The following is a 26,428-nucleotide window of genomic DNA, read 5'->3' on the forward strand; positions in this document are numbered from 1 at the left end:
TCCTAAAAATTTCAGATCATTTGATCAAGTAGACGCGAAAATATTTGCCAATTACGAAAAAACAAAATTATTTTTTTTTAGTTTTTTATTGATTTCTCAGAAACGAGTTGAGCGATCGACTTCAAAATCTAATCAGCTCTAGAACTTAATAAAACGCATCGATCGCTGCCTCAACCATCTCAATCGGTTAATTTATTCGAGAGATATCGTTGGAGAAAGAAATAGTGAAAAACGGTTTTTTTCGATTATGTTTGAAGTGACTCATCCGATCAATTCTAAAATCTAATCAGCTCTAGAACTCAGTAAAACGCGTCGATTGCCACCTCAACCATCTGAATCGGTTAATTCGTTCGAGAGATATCGTTGAAGAAATAAATAATGAAAAACGTTTTTTTCGAAAACAATGACACACCAAAGTATTTTCAAGCTCAAGGAGCTCGAAAACAGCGGGAAGTTTTGGGGCTGGCTCGCAAGGTCAACTGATAGACAGATTTTTTTTTTACAAACCGTAACTAAGCTTTTTTGAAACCAAAAATATGGTATCCCACTTTTGCTCTGGGATCTCATATTTATTTAACGACTTGTAAAAAAAAATGAATTGTATTATTATTTTATCTTTTTATCACTGTTAAAAATAATAATGGAAATTGAAAAAGTTATGTCGCTTTAGGGTATTATTTTTTTATCATTGTTTATTTTTATCGGTAAAAAAACCATGTTTGTTTCTAGAACAGTATTTAAGGTTAAAATGTGATCAATGTTAGCTTTGATCCTTGACTGTGAAAATAGTTACTTTCAAGTTAAATAAGAAAATAAAATAACATCTTGACACAAAGAGTTTACATATATGTAGAAACATACATATATACATTTATGTATTCAGGAAGCTCGGAGCGTGGAAATGTAAAGGGCGCGGTCGAATAAGAGCGTGAGGGTGTTCGATTGAAAGAGAAGTGGGACAAGAGGGGGTGGAAATGAGAGTGATATCGAAATTGGCAATATCGTAGGAAGCTCGTAGCAGTTTTACCCCCAAGCAAACTGGATCGATTTTGGGTACATCAGCTTTTGTGCAGAAAAAAAAAAATAAAATAAAATAAAGATTTTCATGATGCAGAAAGTAATGTTAGTCTATTTTTTCTGTCCAATACATGCTTTCCTGTTACTTTTGGCACTAACAACTCTATTTCCGAGAAGAATAATTTCTTTATTTATGTCTCTATAACCGTAAAAAATAAAAAATAAAATACCCGAAATCCAATTAGACCAAGTGGTCTCTTACAAGAGTAAAAAAATAAAAAATTAAGGAAAAACATTAAGATAAAATTATAACATTTTATTTTCTCATTTTGTTTTATGCGCACCATCTTTAGAGTAAAGAAACAAAAGTGAAAAACTTTTTCACCACTTTGCCTCAATTGTTTCGTTTTTATTGCGGTTTCTGCTTCCGTACAATACATTCTATATCAACCTTTAATTCTAATAAAAACTCCAAAGGTATTCAGTATCATTAAATTTATATCACTCACACAGTTAGAAATTTTGTGTTAAATTCAGTACAGATCGTGTGTTGCAAACAGTCTGCATTAATTTTTGTGTGAATTCAACACATTTCGTTTGCTCCAATTCATCTTAAAGTATTTTAAATATTGTACTTTTTCAATCCAATCTATAATTCTTATCTGACCCCATTTGTTACACATTATACTTGACAAAACAATAGAGCTCATGCTTGTTTTATGGGTTTTATATATTTAAACACATAAAACATTATTAATAAATTTGAAAATATCAACAGCTTACAGCTTCTATATGACTGCTCAGGTATCACTGCACAGTTAAAAATTTTGGGTTAATTCAACACATTGCGTATGTGTTGATCTTTAACACGAATTTTATGTTAAATAATTGAACACAAAATCTGTTATTTTGACAGAAAATTTGTGTAAATTTAACAGACTTTTCGTGTTAAAATTAACTAATGAATATGAGCACATAACTTGACCAAATCAAGTATACTGATCTACTCTTAGTACAACTTATGCCAATTTAGCAAACAATTAGTTCGATTTTCTGTGATTTTTCTAAAAAACGGAACTACGAATTATCCTCCTGTAAAATGAGAATAAAAAATCATTGAACCTGATCATAAAAATATGAAAGTTATCTATGATTATATTTCATTGTCAATCAATTATAATTCAAGTTTCCTTGCAGTCAATGCTGCTACGATGCTTTGCTTGGTTATAGTAATTAAGAAACGCGCAGGGGTGTTTAGCTAAACAACACAAATTTTGTGTTAATTTTCGAACAACAAAAAACATTTGTTACAGTCCAGATTTTCTAATCAATTAACGTCAAAACCCGGGAAAAAAAATTCATATATAATCATTCTTATATAAAAGCCATATATAATTAGATCTGACTATATAGGATCATATATGATCGTATATGATTCATGTATGTTTATATATGAGTCATTCATGTTCATATAAGATCATATATGGTCATGTATGCTCATATGTGATTCAACATAAAGTATTTTTACTTGATCTTCAGTCCATATAAGATCATACATGATCATATTGATCATATATGGACATATATGAACATATATGGACATATATGAACATATATGGACACATATGAACATATATGAAAATATATAATAAGTTTTAAACCGATATACAAGCCATATAAGATTATATATGGTCATGTATGACCATATATGGACGAACATAAAAAAATTTCACATGATGTTCAACTCGTGTAAGATCAGATATGGTCAGGAATGAACATATATAATAAGCCATAAAATTTCTTACAAGTTGTTTAATTTTTATAAAATCAGATATAGTCAGGTATGATATAAATCCGTTCAAGTAAAATAACACAAAAAATTTTTTTATCACAAATAAAATTTAATAAAAATAAAAAAATTGTAAAGGGTTTATTTAATTAGTTAACGTTTAACGCCACATATAATTTAATGATAAAATGAAATCCCCAAGTATACAGCAAATTTGTAATCACTGTATAAATTGAATCAAATTGCTGACAATAAAATGGAAGGTAAATATTTGAGCATTTGTGAATTCAATAATTTAATCATTAATAAATTATTGCAAATTCAGTAACTGTGATTTAGTTAACGAGTGTATGATGATGTTGATGATGAAATGGTGTGTTAGTATATAACAGAGATGAGTAATAATATTTCAAAACGTTTCTCTCTGGTATTATTATTATCATCACGAGCTTTTATATATCAGCCCTTGCATATTATCCCTTTTCATATTCCTATCGCTTTACACCTGTGCCACATCGCGAGTGAATCTATATAATAATTTGCCCGCGTACGTGAATAGTAATTTTATGCAATTATACGCATTGCCACCATCATCCAGAGAGTTTAATACAGCACATCAGCTTCCGGATGTATACAACTCTCACTTGTTCCCTCGTTTCTCGACCATTCATTCTCCAACTACTCGGATCCCATATTTCTATATCTATATAATATATACTCCACATACATATAGCTGTGTATGTTTATGTATATAATAGTACTGCTGTACAACATACATATGTGTATACACAATGAACCCTTTTGCCCTCTTCCTCCGATTCTGGTCTTTTTCCCTTCTCCTCTCTTCAACCCTCGGAAATGCATCGTCTCGTTTCACGGTGAGTTGGACGCACGTTAACTTCCCATTCGTTACCGATTTACATTATTATTAAAGAGCATTTACACGGTTGTCTGCCCGGGTTATCATTGGAATTTTAAGTTCATAATTTATAAAATATAATAGCATTTATATTAAAAAAGAAAATATATATATCAAATCTATCGTGACAAAATAAATCATTGCCTGAAATTGATAGCCTGTCATTTACTTAATTATATTCAGAATTTTTTTTATAAATTGTGCGTTTTAGTGGATTTAGTAGAAGCAATTAATTTTTTAAATGTCAAATATTTTCATCACATGGAAATTCATATGTTAGTTGCATTACATTATTTTATATTTATCATTCTTTCACTAAAAAACAACTACTCAGTTGTAATTTAATTTAAACAGGTGAAAAAAAAAAATTATGATGAATTATTTAGGGATTTTTACTAAATCAATTAAAATTTGTTTGAGCTGATGATCTTTTGATTTTTTTTTTTTTTGTTATTTCAATGGAGTTTATCAGTTAAGTCGAATTATTTAAAATTTTGAGTTCGAATATATACCGGTGTTAAAAAGTGTATACTTTGTGCATTGTAAAAAATTTTGAGTCCGTGGTGGGGTGTAAATGATTTGGTGTTAAAATTTTCAACACTGCTGGTGTGAAAGTTACACGAAGTACGGTGTCAAATTTTGGACCGTGTGAATTAGAACGTTGACACCACCAATGGTGTAAATGTATAAGTAATTTATTTAAAACTCTCGATTGCTTCGGCACTAGGTATTTAATTTTTATTTTAAAATAAGGTACCCGTGGGTAATAAGGCCTGTCGGGTAATAAGGCCTAAGTGACAAAAATGATATTTAAAATAACCGCCTCCGCTAAAGGCTACTCTAGTAGAAGGGTCTTGCATAGAGGTGTTACGACAAGTTTATAGAGTCCCGATACTACGTTCCTTGTCTTCTATATTTCATTATCCGTCATACGATGTCGTAGTGCAGAAGAAATCATGAAAAACAATCTAGTCCTCTAACTCTTAAAAAGGGTACTGATACACGGAGAGAAATGTCAAGTAAACATGCCTATGCAGCATAGTAATAATTACATTACTCTATAGTTTGTGTCACGCCGCTCTTATGTGACTGCTCGTACATACTATAAAGTAATGTAATAATTACTATGCTTCCATAGGCATATTTACTTGACATATCTCTCCGTGTAGTTTTAAGTGCTGTTGAGCAAAGCAATCTAGTCTTCTGCCTTTAAAAAAGTATTGTTATTAAATTTAAGTGATGATTTATCTCTAATACCAATTTTATTAAGTATACACGGAAGAAAATAAATAGAACTGGCTACCATGTCAGATAGTAGTCAGTGCCATCTGTAGAAAAAAAAAATTGAGATAGCAGTGGGTCCTATCTACGTAGTACTGGCTACTCTCTACATTGTACTCAGCGCTATGTCGGATGTTGCTCACTACTATCCTACATAGTACACTCTTACATATTGCCCAGTTCTATGTACATAGCAGCCAGTCGTATGTCAGATAGCAAAGGTTACTTTTTAAACATATTACCCACTGCTATCTGCAGATAGCGCCTGCGTCTATGTCAACATATTGCTGGTTACTGTGTAACATAGTAGAGAGTTCTATGTAAGATAGCAATGAGTACTATCTGAGATTTTTTTTCCGTAAGGACTTAAACAATTTTTTCTAGGGATGGCGCTAGTATTTATTATTGACAACGAACAAATCAAATTATTATAAAAACTAAATTAATTATGACTTATTCAACTACGTTTACGTATTTAAATATATAATTATTAATTATTATAATAATTATAATAATAATTAATAATAAATAAATTATAATAATAATTATTATTATTATAAATTTACTACCGTAAATGAAAAAAACTTAATTTATAAAATAAAATTCAAAATTCAAGTGTTCATTAATTATAATTGATAATTGTAATTGTATAATAACTGTTGCTATAATAAATTTATTATCATGAATAAAAAAAAATTAATTTATAAAATAAAATTTAAAATTTAAGTGTTCAGCAATTAACTAACGAACTCATATGATGTAATGATATTTTTTAATACGTAATATAAATAAATATAAACAAATAAAAAAAATATCATATACAATTAATAATTATATATTTAAATACGTAAACGTAGTTGAATAAGTCATAATTAATTTAGTTTTGATAATAATTTGATTTGTTCGTTATCAATAATAAATACTAGCGCCATCCCTAGAAAAAATTGTTTAAGTCCTTACGGAAAAAAAATCTCAGATAGTACTCATTGCTATCTTACATAGAACTCTCTACTATGTTACACAGTAACCAGCAATATGTTGACATAGACGCAGGCGCTATCTGCAGATAGCAGTGGGTAATATGTTTAAAAAGTAACCTTTGCTATCTGACATACGACTGGCTGCTATGTACATAGAACTGGGCAATATGTAAGAGTGTACTATGTAGGATAGTAGTGAGCAACATCCGACATAGCGCTGAGTACAATGTAGAGAGTAGCCAGTACTACGTAGATAGGACCCACTGCTATCTCAATTTTTTTTTTCTACAGATGGCACTGACTACTATCTGACATGGTAGCCAGTTCTATTTATTTTTTTCCGTGTAGTTGAACTATTTTAGTTTTTTTAACCCGCAGGCCTTATTACCCTACCGTAGTAAAATAAGGCCTATTCGTATGGTTTTTGTAAAAGTTTAATTTTTTGTTTGTTTGTGGTATAAATTACCATTACTTCATTATATTTTATAGTTAATGTATTGAAATAAAGATCAATGATACATTTCGATAATTAAATGCAATATTTTCGATTCTATTCGAAATCTTCCTTAACTAGGTCTTATTACCCGCCGGTACCTTATATACTGTTGCTGTAACATATATCATTTGATAATTATTAACTATAGATTACATTACCGAATAACATTTGAGGTAATAACACTGAACGGTGTGGAAGAAAACACTCATACTCTGTTAAAAGTACACAGCTTAATATTTCACATCAAAAAAATTTTACTCCGTCAATTCACTTCGAGCAGACCGTGCAGTCCTCAGGGACCATTTTCACACCAAAGATTTTTTACAGTGTGTCAAAATTATTCGTCGTTGTGTCAATGAAGTCTGAACTTTCGCTTTAAGAATTTTATTTTTGAGCGGCAAATTTAAATTCCTGTGTCGTTGGGACAATAATTTTTTTTTGTCTCAGTAAATATAAGAATCCCTAAATAATTAATCATGACCTTTTCTTTTATACACGGGTTTTCAATTTTAGATACCAAAAATTCTACATCATAAATTAAACAAAAAAAAAAGTTATTACTACAGCATAATAGCATTAAAAGCATCGCATAACTCAAAGGTTTAGGTTTACTTAGCTTGACGTAAGTTGTCAACTTGATCACTTGAGTTTCGGAATTTCGTATATACCCACGAGATTTCCATCTACCCAAGCCACTGCGTTCCAGATGTCGGACACATCTAGACGTAGTAGTAAGACCATGAAATCCTCCTAATTCAGTCTGGAGTCCTGGCATGTCACGGGTGCAAGGTAATAGACTGCTTCCTAGAGACACAGCCAGACATTGGACACTGAGAAATCGGAATCCGTTCTCTATAGTTTACTGGGTACACCAAACAACCATACATGTATGTACGTCTGTATGGCATTTAGTGTTAGTATTTGGTATGTTATATATTGTATCTGTGGACGCATCAAATTTAACACCTGAAGATAACACTAGACTTGATATGTATATGTATGAATATATTCATGGGTATGTATATATATCTGTATACATTGGTGGTAATCCATTTTCGAGGATTGTCATGATAATACTCTTGACCTCGTCGTGGGTGTTGTGGCGGTTAGTTAATTGCATCTCTCACGTACTCAACTACAATATAACCCAGTGTATAATGACCCTCTCCAGTCAGTCATCTTGAGACTTTCAACATTTTTTTTCTTAACCTCTTACATATAACCTCATACACAACCACCCTTACTCTTGACCATTTGTAAGGGTTGATAACATACATAAGTACCAATTTTGTGGATAGGCGAGTGTATAGTGATGTTAGTGTTGTAGCAGCTGTTGTTATCTTGCTGGATAAAAATATGTAGTGAGTAAGAAAAATAAAAAGTAAAATAATAAAGAAGAAAAAAAAAAAAATGTATACGTGTTTTGTATTAGTCAGCTAGAGTCCGGCTGACGCTTTTCTGTATTCTAAAGGGTGAAATAGGGTGCTGAGCTTGTCCCACAGGACACGTATTTCGCGTACCCATGTACAACCAACCACTCGTACACGTGTATCTCGCACATGAGTCTTGCTGTTGCGCGTGGTTGGATTACTCGAACGATTCTATACTACTGCGACTGGCATTTTCATTCTACTGCATGTTTCGCCACGACCACTATTCTACGGCTACATTGTTCAAATATTTTACCTCATAGTCAAAACAAAATAAAATAAATATAAATTTCTAAGTACTTTTATTTTTTTTTTCGGTTTCCTTTTTGGTTTTATTAGTGTGAATAAAGTTATTTTTTGTTATAAAAATACCGAGCCTTTCAATTTTTCTATGTATTAGGAACTGTGGCTTTTATATATGGTCGCCCGCTGCACTATAATTTCCATAGATTTTGATACTTTTTTGCTGGTATAATTTAATAATCGAACTTATGCATTATTCAAAAATATTCTATTTTTTTTTTATTTCTTAACTTTTTTTCTCGTTTGAACAATTGATAAGCTGTTTCATACAGAAAAAAAATGAATGTCACTCGTTCTTATGGTACCCGAAAAATTTGAATTGCTAAAAAAATCACTTTGTTTTATTTTCGTAGAGAGAAAAACAATAACTTTTTTTCTCTTAAGCAAATAATTTTTTGAGCTCGAGCTCGGAAACGAGAAGTTTAAAAGGCGGCCTGTATGGTCAACGGCTTTCCAGATTTTTCACTGAATTTTTGAAGTCTCCCGTACTGCCTCAGATACTTTGTATCACTTTGAAATTCCGTGTTTGGCCTAACTGGCTCTTAAAATCAATCAGAAAACTACTTTTTTAAAAGCTTGACAATAAAATAAAAATAACTAGAAAACAATGCGAAATTTTGAAAAACTTTATTTGAAATAACTTGTAGGGAATAAAATTAACTACAAAACAGTTCCTATGATATTTCGTGATAAGTCTGATAGTTTTGCTGGAAAAGTAAAAAGATCTTGAAATTTACTATAAATTTAACTTCAAGCTCCAATAACTTTTGAACAGATGAATTTATCAAAAAATGATACGAGACATTTTTTGCAGAGCGTTCAATTTGCTAGAAAGTCATTTATCGTGCATAAAAATTCGTTTATTGGTTTGCGAGCCTGAAAATTCTAAAAAATAAAATTTTTCGAATCAGCCTAATATATATATATTAGGGTGAGCCAAAAAAACCAACCTATCGAATTTACGTCTTAAAAAGGACCTATATATCGAGAAAAAAATTCTCCCATTGGGCAAAATTTTTAGCTCAATTTTAAAAGGTGTCGGTAGCCATTTGAAATTTCCCATTTGAATAACATGCAAAAAAACTTTTTTGATTAAAAATATTATAACTTTTGAACCGTATGAGATAAAAATTTGACTCTAGAATATTCTTGTAGGGCATTAAATTTCTTTAAAAAAAGTCCTGAGAGTCGAATTTGTAAACTTGATATTTCATATACTAACAGGCCATCAGAGTCTAGAGTAAACAGAATCAGACAAATGTAACGTTTTATTATTCAAAATATCAATACTACGAGAAAATTTGTCCTACATGTAGTGCGATGAAATTACCAACAATATCCACCTTGTAACAAATAATATTTTGTTATCGATCACAATAAAAGAAAAGTATTTGGAAAATCCACATAAAATCTTAAATTTGTATGATTCTGTTTACTCTAGATTTTGATAGCCTGTTATTATATGAAATATCAAGTTTACAAATTCGACTCTCAGGACTTTTTTTAAAAAAATTTAATGCCCTACAAGAATATTCTAGAGCCGAATTTTTGTCTCACATGGTTTAAAAGTTATAATATTTTTAATCAAAAAGAATTTTTTTGCATATTATTTAAATGGGAAATTTCAGATGGCTACCGACACCTTTTAAAATTGAGCTAAAAATTTTGCCCAATGGGAGAATTTTTTTCTCGATATATAGGTCTTTTTTAAGACGTAAATTTGATAGGTTGATTTTTTTGGCTCACCCTAATATATATATATATATGAATACTTTTGAACCAATAGTATTTTTTTAAGCTACTCAACAAATAAAGACATAATATTTAAAAATTTTTTACAATTTGCACTACGAAAACAAATATAATGATTAGATTTTTATGAAATTTACTAAGAATAGGAAAGTAATCTACAGACTATATCAAATTGCTATTGGTTCGATAATATATCCATCGAATTATTAAAAATCTATAACAATGTTAATTAAACTAATTTGGTTGTGCTCTCAATAATCTCTGGCTTTACAAAATTAGTGTATTGTCATGTATTCTTGCACTCTTGTTGAGAGGAGATAACGTTGGTTACGTGTTATGCGTGGTAACGTCAACGTAGTGGCGTTAACAAAAGCACTCGTCGAGGTGATTAACGAGAAGGGTGCTACAGTAGCAATACACCAACCAGTAGAGCGATATCGCGGATGGTACACCATTACAGAGCTTTATTAATTGCCATCGTCAACTAATTTGTTACTCTATGCCGTTGTATTCTTGAGTTATTGTTTTCAACCTTTACAGTTAACTTAAATCTTCAATTAAAATTTTTTATTTATTTTTTCTGTATTCTCTTATTCACTTATTTACGTTTTTTTTTTTCTTTTTTTCATATCTTTTAATTAACTACTGATGTACTTTAGCTAAAGGTTAACTTTAAGTACTGTTCACCGTTGAACTCAAGTAAATGAACGCCGAGTATTGCTTAAGTTTATGAGAAACTTTGAATGTATCTTTGTTAGCAACAACACTATTGTATATATATATACATATAACTTACTAGACTTGTGGCTTTTCTCTCGTCTTGTTGAAGCTAACGCATTTGTCTTTATATCTCTCATTCTCGAGACAAATATATAGCTCTCAGTAATCACAATAAATTGTCGGCTGGTTACCTAATTAATTCTGATGTAGGTAAAAAATAGTTATTTTTTTTTATTCTTTGTTTATAAACTATTAACTATAAAAAATAACACATCGCTTGTGTTTTCATTTTTTAGTAGATTTCTTAGAAATCTGGATACTGCATTAGTCCTCATGGTGGATTTTTCAAAAAATTTTCCCATCATCAATCATAATTAGTCGAGTAGGTTCCAAAAATACCATTGCTTCAAAAGTATATACATATATGTGTTTATTTTAGGGATGTGTGAATCGAATTAAAGCATTCGATTCATTCGAAAATTTTTGAATTACTCGTAATTTGTCGAATTCGAAAATTTTGACCAGCTTTCAAGTTTTCAACTTTTATTTGGTGGTGAGTTTGGTTTTTTAAAGTAACCAAAAGTAATTATCTCGTAGATTCGTGTGTGAGTTCTATTATTTTTTGAAAATTTACCAATAATACGAATTATTCGAGTTAAAGTTCAAATTGAATAGTTGTATTGGATTCGATACAAAGAATTTGTAATAAAGCACACTTATTTTATGGTCGAAAATCTAAATCACGTTTGAAAATGAGATAATCGCTCGATTGGTTTGAAAGTTTTAAGAATTTCGAAATTTTCAAAAAAAATGATTTGATAGCTCACTTCTTTTGAATGTATCTTAGAGCTCATGCAATGAATTTCGATTATATATATATTCTATATTTAATTTAAAATAAATATATGTTCAGTGGATAAAGTAATACTTGTATAATACTTGAAAGTATTTGTTATGATATAAAATATTAATAAAAAATCTGTAAAAATGAAAGACTCTTGTAGTTTTATTTTGTTCTTTTATTAAAAGTCTTGAGTAAATTTTTATCCGGGTATTCTCTTTATTCTTTGTTCAAGTATTAAAACAAATATTTACAATATAAAAGAACGGGAAAGGGATAAGGGCAAAATGAGCCACCTATTATTTTTCATGAGAAATTAAAGTATTATATCTTGCAAATTTTATTTTAATATTTTTATAAACAATATTATTAAAGTTGATAATATTTTAATTGGCTACTTAAAATGTTTAATACAAAATAAATTTATTTATGTATCAAATAAATGCACCGCGGAGGTAAATTTTCCAAAACCGACTCTACACGGTAAGAAATGCATGGCGTTCAACACCATGCTGGTATGGTCTCAAGACCATATGTGAATTATTCCAAGACAGTATTGTAACGAGTCCCAGAAGTATGGCGTTATTTACTATACTGTATATAGTACTGGATCTATTGTATTGCTCACAAGTATGCATAGCAGGCACGGCGAAACAGCATGGCCCTGAGACCCATACTATAATGCCGAGGGCACAATGCTACTAAATTTTCCCGCCATAATTTCTGACGTGTCAATCAATGTATACTATAGATGTCGTTAGACTAGGTTTATCGGCCGGAAGAAATGTGAATACGGCAACGCAGTATGGGCCTGACGGCCATACTGACATTGCGGCGTCCGCAACAACTATGGCCAATGTTACTATTCCCGCAATGGTTGAATCATCTATGCATATAATTTTATAACCTATAAAAATCTTTGATACCATACAGAATGGCGTTCACGCCCATACTGGTATAGTAATATCTGCAAAATATTTCTTACTGTGTAATGATGAAAAATTTTAATTTTGTTAAAAAGAAATTGAATGATCAAATTTTAAAATAGTTTTTTTTTCGAATTTTATGATTTTTTTGGGAGGGTTAATTTCACCCCATACAAGCATATTGTTTTTAAAATGGCAAAACTATGTTGATATTAAATATTTATCTGGCAATAATAAAAAAGTAGTCGGAAAAAATCACACCAGCAGTTTTTTTTTAAGGGAACTCATTTTATCTTTTGCTCCTATTTCAAAATTATTATTTACTTTTTTTTACGTAGTAGTTAATAAGCTACAGTTTAACAATTCTTCGAGTTAATGTCAATATTATAACTTCAAATTTAAAAAAAATACGTGAAAAAATATAAAAATGTTATTTACATAAAAGAAAAAAAATTTCAACTGTATGCAGCAGATACTGAAAAATATAAATAATAGACACGTGTTAACGACGTCTTTCTTTATGACTGTTTTATTCTTGCGAATCTATTTTTTGGCTTTAAAACTTTTCCTTCATGCGCCGTAAAACTCTTTTTTGTTACTTTTTTTTTTACCGCTACCTGATTTATTATCTGTCGAAATACTCAAATCTTTAACTAATTTCAACATTTTTTGCTACAAAAAATGAATTAAAAAGTTGAATAATTAAAAAAAGTTAATATAACGTAAATCTTGATTTTACCCTCCATCGTTCTTTTGAATAAATAAAATATTTTAACAAGAATTAAAAATGTATTTATTTTCTACTCGTTTAATTTTTCCTTCAATTACATGAAACTGTTGGCTAGAGAAAAAACAATATTTGCGAACTTTAGAGTTTCATTGAGATTATAAAATTTTTCTCTTTGTGTAACATAAATCCTTTTATTTATTTTATCGTGATCTACAAAATATAGACATAACAAAATATTAAAAAAAGATTTGATGAAAATGGGTCGTTGAACGAAAGTATCGAAATAATAAATCAAGATGGCGTCGTTGAGATATGTCAAGACGTAATAACTCATAAAACGTAGAGTGACAGTATAAAGTTAATATCTTTATATCTTGTGAATGTAATGATATCCCATAACACATCTCGAGACTTTGTAGTATGATGTTACACTTAAAAACTTTACTATCATCATCATCAGCCCAGAAAAGTTTGATTTTCCATTATAACACAGTTAGAAATTTTGTGTTAAATTCAACACAAATCGTCTGCTGCAAACGGTCTACACAAATTTTTGTGTTAATTCAACACATTGCGTTTGTGTTGATTTTTAACACAAATTTTATGCTAAATAATTAAACACAAAATCTGTTATTTTGACAGAAAATTTTTGTAAATTTAACAGACTTTTCGTGTTAAAATTAACTAATAAATATAAGCACATAGCCTAACCAACTCAAGTATACTGATCTAAGCTTAGTACAACTTATGCCAATTTAGCAAACAATTAGTTCGATTTTCTGTGATTTTTATAAAAAACCGAGCTATAAATTATCCTCCCGTAAAATGATAATAAAAAAATCATTGAACCTGATTACAAAAAATGTTGCTGAAGATCGGAACTTTTTTCGCGCAATGAAAATGAAAAAATTTATGAAATTCTACTGCTTAAGGGTGACTTGAGTGGTAATTGGGGGTGGCTACAATTTTCGGCTAACATACTAGTACCTATGAGAAACATTTCAGAAATCTAGATTTAGTTCATTTTTGACTTTTCATTTTGTTTTTTTATTTTTGTTCCGCAAAAAACGTTCCGATCTTCAGGTATATCATAAAAATATGAAAGTTATCTATGATTATATTTAATCGTAAATCAATTATAATGCAAGTTTCCTTGCAGTCAATGCTGCTACGGTGCTTTGCTTGGTTATAGTAATGAAGAAACGCGCGGGAGTGTTTACCTAAAGAACACAAATTTTGTGTTAATTTTCGAATAACTCAAGAAATTTGTTACATTCCAGATGTTCTAATCAATTAACATCAAAAATCAGTTAAAGTAAAATAATACTAACGGTTTGTATTGAATTACCAGATTTCTGTGTTAAAAATTAACACAAAAAATTTGACCAAATAATTTTTTAACACAAATACACAAAATTTCTAACTCCGTAGATCATTTATAAAAAAGATTAAAAAATGATTTTTTAAACTGTTACTCTAAAACGCAGGATTGGGAACTCACTGTACGGATATTTGTGACATTAAACACACTCGTGAGTAACCCTCTGTCATGAACATTACAATCTATTCCAAGTTCCTTACAAAAAGCACCCTCTCGACGTGCAATAGTCCCAACCCCAAACTCGGGTCTTGTATTCGCCAGCTTGTAATCAATGAACAGCAATTTCTCTCAAGTGAATTTCCCCGTTATGGAAGTCCTTGCTGACGTGGTTAGATCTACCGACCAAGATTGGCTTGAATTCTCATCTCTCCTCTTTTCCAACATCCAGCTTACACGTCGATTTTATCTTCTTCAGTACACCATACTTAAATGTATATATATATTTCTAACTTGCTCGCCAGAGAATTATAAGACCGTGTGTTTACAATTGAGTCTACAGTGCAGCCTCTCTGGTAAACTGTTAGTATAGTATGTATACGAAATTGAAGTAATGTAAGTTACCATTCAGTGTACGTGTACACAGATAACTCAAGCATATGTATGTATGCGTGCAGTAGTCATGGAAATACTTGGGGAATCTCCAGCACGTTAATTAGTTTGAGACGGTTGAGCGGTTTAAAACTGTTTGCCTTACCCTCAATGTAAAGGAGTAGAGTGTATATTGTGTGGGGCGAGAAAGGCAGCATAATAACTCGCACGATTGTTGTTTCAACCGTCACTTCATCTACTACTATAATTCTCTATCTTTTACTAACTCGCTCAAAGTCAACTAATAACTACCTCATTTTATCCAACTACTTTACTCGCAATAAATATACTTACATATATGTATAAAGAGTAAATAGTGAAGCCTGATTTGCTATTCACGAGGCAAAGTAGACGTGAAGTCAGTTAGCGTTAAGGAGATACGATGTTGTTACCTCGATCTAAAGCAAGCACAGATGCGGAAAACTATCCGACCCACCCACCGATTTTTCCTACCGATGTTCCATTCGAACTTTTTGATTCTCCTTAAACTTTTTTTTTTTATCTCAATCTCACTACACACGCTTTTTCACATTCTCTATTTTTCTCGTTACTAGTAAATTTATCTATCTGTATGCACTTTCATCCGCCGTGCTTGAACTTCAAGGAGTATATATGTATATAAAAGACCATGAGGATCACCGTTTCCTTTATCGTAAAAGAGAGTGTCTACTTGTTATTTGAGAGTAGAAGTAGAAAAAAAATAAGAAGAAGGAAGAGAAAAAGACGAAAAGAAAATCCAGTAAACAACATGGTTGTTGCTCTAACTCTCAACAGGCTTCGTGTGAAATGCGTTTGAGGGGATAAAATATATATCTAGAGTAGAATGATGTGGATCAGATCGAGAAAATTCTATGAGACAGAGAACGGAATTTAATCTCCTCGATTTATCGGTTCATTTCTTGAAAGAAGGGCTTAAACTTGACAGATTGATATACTTTATGTCAAGATCAGACGATACGATTCGTTAAACCAGTATTAATTGATATCAAAAATATACTATTTATTTTGATTTAATATTATTTATAACCCGACTAGAATTTTTCATAAGGATCTGACAAGGTCCTTATTAGGTTAACCTCATTTCAAATAAGGTCCAGATCAGGATAACTTGATGAGATGAGGAACTGATATGGATGTAACATTAATGACACATGAGGCCCTTATCAGGATATCATCATCAAATCCTTATCAGGGCTGCCTTATTAGTAACTATTTTTTAAAAAATATTAAATTGCGAAAAAAAAGTAAGAAAATTTCAATTCGATCCAGAATGTGATCTATTGTATTAGGAGCATTACTTATAGGGAGTAAACATGTTTTTTATTCATGAAACAATCCCGATGACTGCTGGGCTCGAACCTGCATCCTTCCGATTCAAATTCCTCGATGCTATACGCTGCGCTGACTCACGTATGTGATCGTGCAAGTGTAAATATTATATTCATTATGATATCAAAAAATAACTATATTATTGTTCTGTACTTCGTTTAATTTTTAGCCGGTAAATAAAATATTTAAAGGGATTGGATAACTTTTTCATTAATAAGGATATCCTCGTGTGGACCTGATAAGGAACACGTCAGGTTTACCTGACGACAATCAAAGTTTTTTGAATAAGTTTATCCAAATGTGGGCCTAATGAGGAACTCGTCAGGTTTACCCTTTTAAGGCAAACCTTATGTTAACCTGACAAGGTCCTCATGGTACTTCAGGTGAATCAGGAAATAATTCTAGTCGGGAAATACATAGATATATATAATCTCTGTGTATAGAGAAAATAATGGGATACGATGGTGTTATTATTATTATTATTAATTATATTGTAAACATAATAATTTTGAACGCTTTAATTATCGCTACTAATTAATAATTGACCGGTACACATAACGCGACGACTAACGAGTTCCATGGCAACTTATTCATCAAACTTTCTGGTGAGTGCCCGAGAGAGATAACAGACGCGATGAGGTGGGGAAAAGGGAGTTAACATCTCGCTAAATGATTTTCCAACGTATTTTCAAAGTTAACAACATACAGGTGTGGTAAAACCTTTGATTAAAAGTGTCACTGTGTAAATGCATCCAGTTGCTTACTTTAACGTAATTGGCAATGTTCAATAGTCAATTGAAACACGTACCTTATATTACAGCAAGTGTCGTTAAACTTTCTTTCTAGTTCATTTCATTAATTAAACTCACTGGCTATTACAAGTTTTCTCTATTTACGGTTTATGAGTTTTGTTAATCAACTTTTTTTTTTTAACTTTGTTAGTGACACTTTCTCAACGAATATACACTCCAGTATATACTTTTTATTATTTATTCTGTACACAGCTATTCATGAAAGACATTAAGGTTTTTTTTTATTTATTTATTTTAAAAATTTTTCGTTAATTTCTCATTTCTAAAATTGAAATTTGGCGAAAATATACTAGGACCAAGAGTGGGGTAAAGTAGGCCCTAATTTTGTTTTTTTAGGTACAAAACGGTCATAGTGACATCATGGGGCAATTCGGGTGGTCTTAAATGTCTGGCAAAGTTTTTATATTTTTTAGAGGGCTCATTTTGCCCAACATTCAAAATTTTGTTTGATGGCTGAGTCATATCGATATCGAATACTTATATAGGAACTAAAAAAAATTACAAGCAATGAAAAAATTCTCATTATTGACGTCCCCTCTCCCTAGCTTTGTATCAGCTCATTAGTTTCTTAATACAATTTTATTTTTGATGATTCATGAATGAGCATTAATCAGAATAAACTAGAATTTTTCAAGTACATAATGGACTTAATAAAACAACATCCGCCTAGATAAAGAATGATAATTACAATTTTTTGTAATTATTTCAATAGATTACAACGCATTTAAAACGTCACATGATGTGATTAAGATATCGATAAAAAAATTATCTTTGCTAAGTGGGCTCTTAGAAATCGGGTTTTTTCAACTCGAATCGAGTTTAGTGTAGATCGGCTAATTAAATAATTATACATTAAACACAATAATTTTTTATCTATTAGTTCTAAATTAAATTATCACTTATTTGCTTCATGTCATTGACATTAGAAAATAATACATTTAAAGCAAAATGGAGTGATTGACCCAGTGAATGAACGCTTAATTAGCAAATTATCACACATATTTTTTATCTTTAAATTAAATTGAGGATATGAAAAAATGACAATTAAAATTCTTCGAGTTAACAGAAAAATAGTCATCAAGTATTTTTAATGAGTCCATAATAAATCACTTATAAAATTATCAGACGTTTGTTTCCCAATTTTTTTTCTTTTTTAATATTTGAATAATGCAACAAATTTTTTCAAGCCACGAATTCCGACCATACAACACGGATTTTTTTTTATAAGGACTCTATACTGTTTCTAAAAAAAAATCATGTTGAAAGTATGGAAATCCATTATAAAAGAAAAAAAATATAAGAGACCATATATGAAAATCTTCCCAAAACCGTCATGTGGGAATCCATATCGATAATTTATGCAGGATTTCCTTAAGGATTTTTTCTAATAAAATTTATTTTTTAAAAAATCAATTAGGGGTGGGGATGGGGAGGGAACGGGATACTTAAAGTAATACTAAGTTTTCGGGGACTCAAATACGTTAAATGTTTTTTTTTTAATGATATTCAATGTATATAGAAAAAATTTTTAGCTACCGTTAAAAAAAAATTTCGTTGTTTGCGGGCAAAATGGAGTACCCCTTTAAAAAGGTAAAATAGAAATTTTCTGGATGACACATAAATTTGATTAAATTAAATTTTCATGTAAGTAATTTACGTAAAGAAAATTTACATTTCACATGATTATTGAACGCAAAGAAAAAAAAAATTTTAATAGTTTTTATCATAAATCAAAAGTCATTAATTTTTTCGATTGACACTTTTGATTTTTAAAAAAGTTTAGCTACCTATTTAAAATTTTTTAATCTATATTTATCGTTAACTTTAAAGTAAAAGATTTAAGTTAGTTTTAATTCCAAAGAAGATATTTTTAAAAAAACAATTATGTATCGTTTAAAGTAATAGATTAAAAATTAGATTAAATTTTAAAAGTTTTAAATATTTTTAAGTTGATTATTGAAAAAGATTTGAAATAATTTGACCCCGAGAGTTTTTTTATTGTAAATTGTTAAGAAAAAAAAAACACATTGATTATGAAATCAATAGCATGAGCTATTTTGTTACAAAAATAAAATTTTTTGAAAACGGTGAATAATAATTCAAAATAATACTCAATTACGTTTACAAAAATGATTTTGGAATGTTTACAAAACATTGGAAAAAAAAAATTTTTTTAACATTTTCGGGTTACGCCATTTTGCCCCTCTTTCCCCTACATCTGGCACAACGAGTATAATTGATAAAATTTAATAATTGAATTTATTAATAAATCATCAATCGGAAAAAATTGCATCTATTATATCCGCATTGATCGGTAAATAAAGTTTCGTAACGGGTTATCTCGACCGAGAAATGAAATGGATCGAACGAAATAAATTGTGGTGAGTCTGGAAAACTGCCTGGAGCAAACATCTTTCTATTTCTCCAGATTTTCCTTTCCTTGCCTCCGTTTTTTTTTCTTCATCTTCGTATTCAACTTTACAACCCTTTCATATTTCTCCTACGCATATTTAATTTTTTTTATCTGCTAATATTTTTTTTTTTTTTTTTCAAGTTTTTTTTTATATTCTAAAGTACTCACAACTTGCATAATATACGCAAACATAAACTCCAGTGTTTTACAGATAGAGAAGCTGGAAGCGTAAAACTTACTTGCTCACTCATCCGCATTGCAGCTAAATAAAACAATATTAAACCGCACTCTGCTATGAAAGTACGTACAAGCAAAGTTAAATGAGTATCCGGAAATAACTATATCTTTTGCTCAAACATAAAAATTTCTTCGAAAATTTAAAAGCAAATACTTGGATTCTTTTTTATAACTCCAAGCCAAATGCTTAAACAAATTCTCCGGATATTTATACCCATCTTTATACGACCCGACTAAATGTATATCAACACTTACATAGAAAAGATTGGGGTAAAATGTAAACAAAGAAGTAGAACAAAATTTTTAAATAAATACTTTAATTCTTAGTGGGAAATACGGACTCGATTTCTTGTGGACTATTTTTTATTTCATCGCCAACGTTTCGTCAGTAATTCCTGACTTCTTCAGAGCTCTACAATGAGGAATACATAACATTAAATTGACAATATATACAAACGTCAAATAATAAATACAATACTTATATCTTAGTCAATACATAAACAATAATTAAATACAATGAAATCTAGCCTTTAAAATTATTAATTTCAACAACATTTTTCAAATACTAACCAAAATTTAAAATTACTCCACAATTCTCATCAATACAAATCTTGAAATGCCCCAACTGGCAGAACAATACATTCAGAATACAATTTTGAAATGATAGTTTTTTAAATAAAGAAATTTCTTTTTGAAAAATGCTATCAATGCATTAAAAGATGGGACAAGTTGTATAGTCCAGGTAGTGAGGGCTAATTTGAAATTTTCAGTGCAAAAAAAATTTTTTTTTTTTATTGAGTACTAGAAAAAGCTGAGTCTGAGTCGTAAAAAAGATGACAAGTAATTTGAAAAAAGTCACAAACTTAATTATTGAATTTTTTAAAAATATTTTATTAACAGCAGTTATGAGTTTAATATCGATAATTATCGACATGAGCTTCAATTGTCATATAGACTAAGAACAATAAGTCAAGCAAAAAAAAATAATTTCGATTCATTAATAGCCCAGTTTTACCTCAAATTTGAATTTTCCCACTTCTCACTAGAAAAATAAGCATTTTGCGAAAATAAATCTTACTGAAAATTTTTAATTGGTTTCATTGTCCAAAGTGATCTCGCCTCAAGTACTTCTACAAATCGTAACTGATCATTTTTAAACAAAAGAAATTTTTTTATCCCCAAAAATGATGTCTCCTTTTGCCCCGGTTTCCTCTATACATTGACACTTTCATACTTATAGACATATATACACGTAGATGTATAGATTGGTTGAGAATTTACAATCTGAACAGAAACTACTGAAAGGGAACCGAGACAAACAGAATATCCAATGTCATGATCTTGGTCTGAACTTGTATTCAACCATTCAAATATTTGTCTATGGTAAATTCCTCAATAGTGATTTTATCAAAGGAAAAGTAGTATTCCACAATCTGTTGGATTTATAAATTTTATATTCCATGGAATATACAGTTGCAACTGTATCAAAAAAAATAAAATTTAACATTTATTTCAGTTGGTCGTATTGAGTTGAATCCTTTTTTAAATTCAATATGTAAATTGTAATTTTTTTTATTTTGTATTCGAAAGTACTTAAAAATGCGTTACGAGAATACACAAGTTCAGTTTTAAAGTTTAGTTTTTAAACAGCACTAGCCGAGAGAATGGTTGGTTTATAAAGCTCAGAAGCTCAAGAAACTTCTTACAAAGCTTTCTAACATAAGTTATATTGGAGATGGTGCTGTTAGTTTTCTCTGTTACACGCAAACGTAAATGGTATATTTTTCCAAGTAGAGGTGCATCAACAATTCAGGAAGGGTCCGCGCTTTTATGGAGCTTCCGGCCATTTCATCACTACACGCTACTCGACGCTTTTTAATTTTTTTTTTTTTGTTTCGTTAATTATTTAAATCACCTTGTGATAAGTGTGATGCTGATGAGATTAAAAATAAAATTAAATTAAATAAAACGTTTATAGTGAGTAAAAACCCCAGTAATTTGATAATTCACTAAATGATTATATTAAAGCGGATTTTATTACTCGTTTGTATTTTTTAACAATAGACACAACGAAATTCATTAAAATAATAATTTATTGATAATTATTTTTTATTTTTTTTTTGGTTATTTACCAGAGGAACTGAGAAATTGCAATGCAAAATAGGGATGGGGGTTTGTTGTTCCTGTTTACGTTGTCTCGCTAAACCCTTGCTTCAAGCATTAACCCGATCCCAGTGAAGCCGCATATCGGAACCAAAGCCCCGTAAGCGTCGTTACGCTGCGTTACACCCTCTCGCTTCTCATTCCTCCCATTCCCTTATTCACTGTACCTATCGTGTACATATACATTTAGATATATATGTATCTATATACATATATAGGGTTTTCCTATTCACGTACACCTGGCTATACTACTAGCCGATATGCTGGTGCCACTGTTAGTTTGAGCTTTACGTATTGCAAAGGATTACCACATTGCTTGGCCGAGATGTGACACTGCGATTTCTCATTCACTAATGTTTAATGTTTACGGAGATCATTTAGATTACTTTTGTGTACATTTTTATCTTTAATTTTTTTAAGGTCCCCGCGCAAAAAAAATTTGTTCCAAAAAAATTCTAAAAAAATCCGACATGTAGAACTACTAAATTTGAGACAGATTAGAACTTCAAGTTGACTTTTTTTCGAACTTTTAAACATCCAGTAGTAAAAAATCCGATTAATTTAGAACTTAAGGTGGACAATTTTTAGGCTGGATGAGAACGTTTTTAAACCATAATTCTCAAAATGTATTTATAGGGAGGAGGGGGCAAAATGAGCCCCTTAAAATTTTTAAAACTTCAAAAAATATGGGGGCAAAGTGGACCCCTCAAAATTTTCTATACGTCAATAAATTCAAACGGATAATAAGTTTATCGGAATCTCTTATATAATGAGGGCTAAAATAGACTACCAAAACTGTTCATTAAATATAATTTATTAAGAAAGTTAAAGATAATGTAATTACGTTTTAAAGTTGTATCGCAGCAGACTATTAAAATGATTTTTGTAATTATTATAACTAAGGCCAAGAATTTGGTTTTTTTTTAAAAGGGAGAGATAAAAGATGGGAGGAGCTGAATTTCTGATTGGTTGAATTTTTATAGATTTGTTTTTGCTTATTCAAATCGAGTGAAAAGAGCGATGAAACAAAAATAAGTTTAATCAATGCAAAACAAATATACTAGTCACATAACCATGTATATTTGTAATGATGATGTGGAACTTTATTGGTTGAAACTCTAAAATATACACCCAACTATATTTTGAATGAATTTAAACTAGGCATTATTTTGCAAATATTTTAGATGATATTACTTTAGCCGACGGATTAAAAAATTTTTCTTTAATTGGAACATGATTTGCATGCTGGACGGCTTCTATTCATTCAAAATATAGTTGACTGCATATTTTAGAGTTTCAACCAACGAAGTTCCACATCAAGATTACAAATATACATGGTTATGTGACTAGTATATTTGTTTTGCATTGATTAAACTTATTTTTGTTTCATCGCTCTTTTCACTCGATTCAAATAAACAAATACAAATCTATAAAAATTCAACCAATCAGAAATTCAGCTCCTCCCATCTTTTATCTCTCCCTCTTAAAAAAACCAAATTCTTGGCCTTAATTATAACACAATTGTTTTATAGTTCTTTGAAAATATCTCACGTGTAAAGAATAAAAAATATCAAACCCGAAATTTTTTAGAAGGCCCACTTTGCCCCTAATTTTCGATTTTTCAATTTTACTGACGCACCATAAAAAAGTGAAAATAAGTATCAAAGGTCTAAACAGAAGTAAACGCGTAAAAAAAATTAATGATATTATAATTATTTTCCTTAAGGGGCCCACTTTGCCCACCTCACCCTTATACTTCGTTTTTCTCTAGATAAAAAAAAAAAATTCAAAAATCCATAATTTAAAATCTTTATATTAGAAAGAAAAATTTAGGAAATATACGTTTTGATCAAATACTCGAGTATTAAAAATGTTATCATTTGACTAGAAGTTTACCCACATAATGTTCTAAACCAACCATATTTTTACTATTAAAATCCTAAAGTATCGAAAAAAGTTCCACGTGAAGTTTAAAATTTGTCTCAAATTTAGAAGTTCTACATGACAAACTTTTTTGGAATTTTTTTTGGAGTGACTTTTCCTTTTACGAAAAGAGTAAAGGAGACATTTTGAGAGTTTTTATGATTGTTATAGTAAATTTTTTGTGGGTTTTTGTAAATAAAATAATATTAATTATCTAGTGGGTGAAAATTCAGTGACGTATTAAAAACTTAATTAACTCTTAAATCTCACTCATGAATCACTCGTATCCTCCATAAATCCATTACTGTGTAGCGCTAATAATTAATGGCCTCTGATACTAATAAAAAAATAAAATCTCATTTTCGATCATTGAACACATTATTTACAGATATAATGTTTGAAAAAAATTTTAGATAATTTAAAATTTTTTTTGCAATAAATTATATTAATATGCTTTCAACGAAAAATTGAGGAACAAAATTAATAAATTGTCGTAGGATTTTATTTGAAATATTCAGTTTTTCAAATTTAATATTAAAGAAGAATTTTAAATATTCGTCGCTAATTATAATTTATAATTATTCAATTTTTAATTACGAAAGTTTTTTTTACATCACATACGAGAAAAAATAGTATATTTTTTAATTACAAATATTTACTTATGATGTTTAAAGACAAATGGGGCAAGTTGACCACTAGAGGCGTGTTGTCAAAATTTTGAGTAAATAAAAAATTTTTTTCAAGTGTTTATTATTCGATTCATTTTCTTGAATTAGGAAGAGATAACAAAACAAAACCACGAGACGAAATGGACCACTATCAAAAAAAATTTTTGTGATCAACTTGCCTCGTTTTACCTTAAGCTCCGTAAATAAAAGTTTTTAAACAAAAAAAAAAAATCCTTCATACAATAGTTTCTCACTTTGCCCCGGATTTCTCAATAGTAAAATTAATATCTAAACTTTTAATCAATTGGAAAGAAATTAAAATAAATTATATACTTTGTTGACAATGTATAAATTATTTAAAATATTTTTCCATCGAGAATTGTATAAAATAGTGAGAAAAAAAGTGAGAATTTTCTTTCGCTGTGAAAGTCACTTGGGAAAGCGTTGGCGCCACGCGTTTAAGCTCGGTCCACAACTCCCGCACACCAACCGGATTAAAGTATCGCCACTGGTCTTTGAATAATTCAAGATCCTGTGCCGCAATGCCCGTTTGGCCTCACTCCTATTTGACTTGCAACCCCTGTAAATACCGTTACTGAGCTCTATCCTTTATCGCTACTTTCGAGAAAACTTTAGTTTTATTATCACATTTTTTTTTTTTTTAAACTTAAGAAAGCTTATTTTATGCCAGAAAAAAATTCTGCAAAACTTTTATTTACTATTTATAATAAATTAATGTAAAATACTGTTTTTAGTTTTCGAAATTAGTATTTATATATATTTTTTTTTATTACAGGTTCTGCTTTAATGAGAATCGTGGAGGTCTACAAAGAAATTCAAGACCAAGAAATGAACATCGTAAGTAAATTTAATTGTTATAAATATTTGGGGGGCCCATATTTCCCTCTTACTATTTTTCGAGTGATGTAACGCGGTTTCTTTTAAGTTTAGCTTGAAAAAGTTTTTCTTTTCTATCAAACCTGACGCTAAATTATTTATGATTTAAAATAAATATAATTAAATTTGAAAAGTGAGTTTTATTGAATGAGACACCACTAGTGGAAATTGGATAGCGTTCTAGGCTTCATCACTCTTATTCGTTTTACTATAAAAGAAAAAATGTCGTTTCTTTACTCAAAGACATCAAGCATTTAAATTATTTAAATAAACTCAGGCAAGGCAATTAAAAGCTCTGATTTATGCACCCTGTTAGAAGCCTCTGCAAGTGGTAAGACGAAGAAGAAGAAGACAAAGTAGTTGTAGAAATATAGTTAGAGGAAATAGTCTTATTCTTGCGTGAAAACTGACTCTCAACGATGTCGTACTACAGTAAGACAAGTAAGTTAGGTGGGAAAATTTTGAGACCAATGTCGTTGCTACTAGAATATTAATTAGAAACTTTAAATAATTTTCGCGTACGTTTATTTTTACCTTTTTTTTTAACATGAATATATATTTTAGTTATAAAAATAAATTCGCATTAGTGGAATTTATTTTGAGGTAAATTAATTATAAATAATTACACTGGTAAAAGGATTTTTTAGTATTCAAACAGATTTCTTAATAGTTAAGAAATCAGTTCTTAGACATGATCCTGAAGTTAGCAGACAATTCAAAATTTTTGGATTTTTTTTTTAACAATTAAATTTGAAGAAAAAAAAAAAACTAAAAATATGCACATGTAAAAAATTTTAAAAACTACAGGTGCAATTTTTTCAAATATTTTTTTT

At 29.8% G+C, this 26,428-nt stretch overlaps 1 protein-coding gene across 3 annotated transcripts in view; it reads left to right on the forward strand.

Annotated features, from left to right (window-relative positions):
* LOC130678721 (GATA zinc finger domain-containing protein 14) overlaps positions 1-26,428 on the forward strand; it is a 162,364-nt gene that overhangs the window by 107,329 nt on the left and 28,607 nt on the right. For all 3 annotated transcript variants that reach the window (XM_057486152.1, XM_057486151.1, XM_057486153.1), the window contains one exon: positions 25,495-25,556. In XM_057486152.1, the coding sequence (XP_057342135.1) occupies positions 25,495-25,556 (62 nt within the window). The remainder of the gene's footprint in view (positions 1-25,494; positions 25,557-26,428) is intronic.

Source organism: Microplitis mediator, chromosome 2 (genome assembly GCF_029852145.1).
Source record: "Microplitis mediator isolate UGA2020A chromosome 2, iyMicMedi2.1, whole genome shotgun sequence".
In the NCBI taxonomy this organism is placed as follows: domain Eukaryota; kingdom Metazoa; phylum Arthropoda; class Insecta; order Hymenoptera; family Braconidae; genus Microplitis; species Microplitis mediator.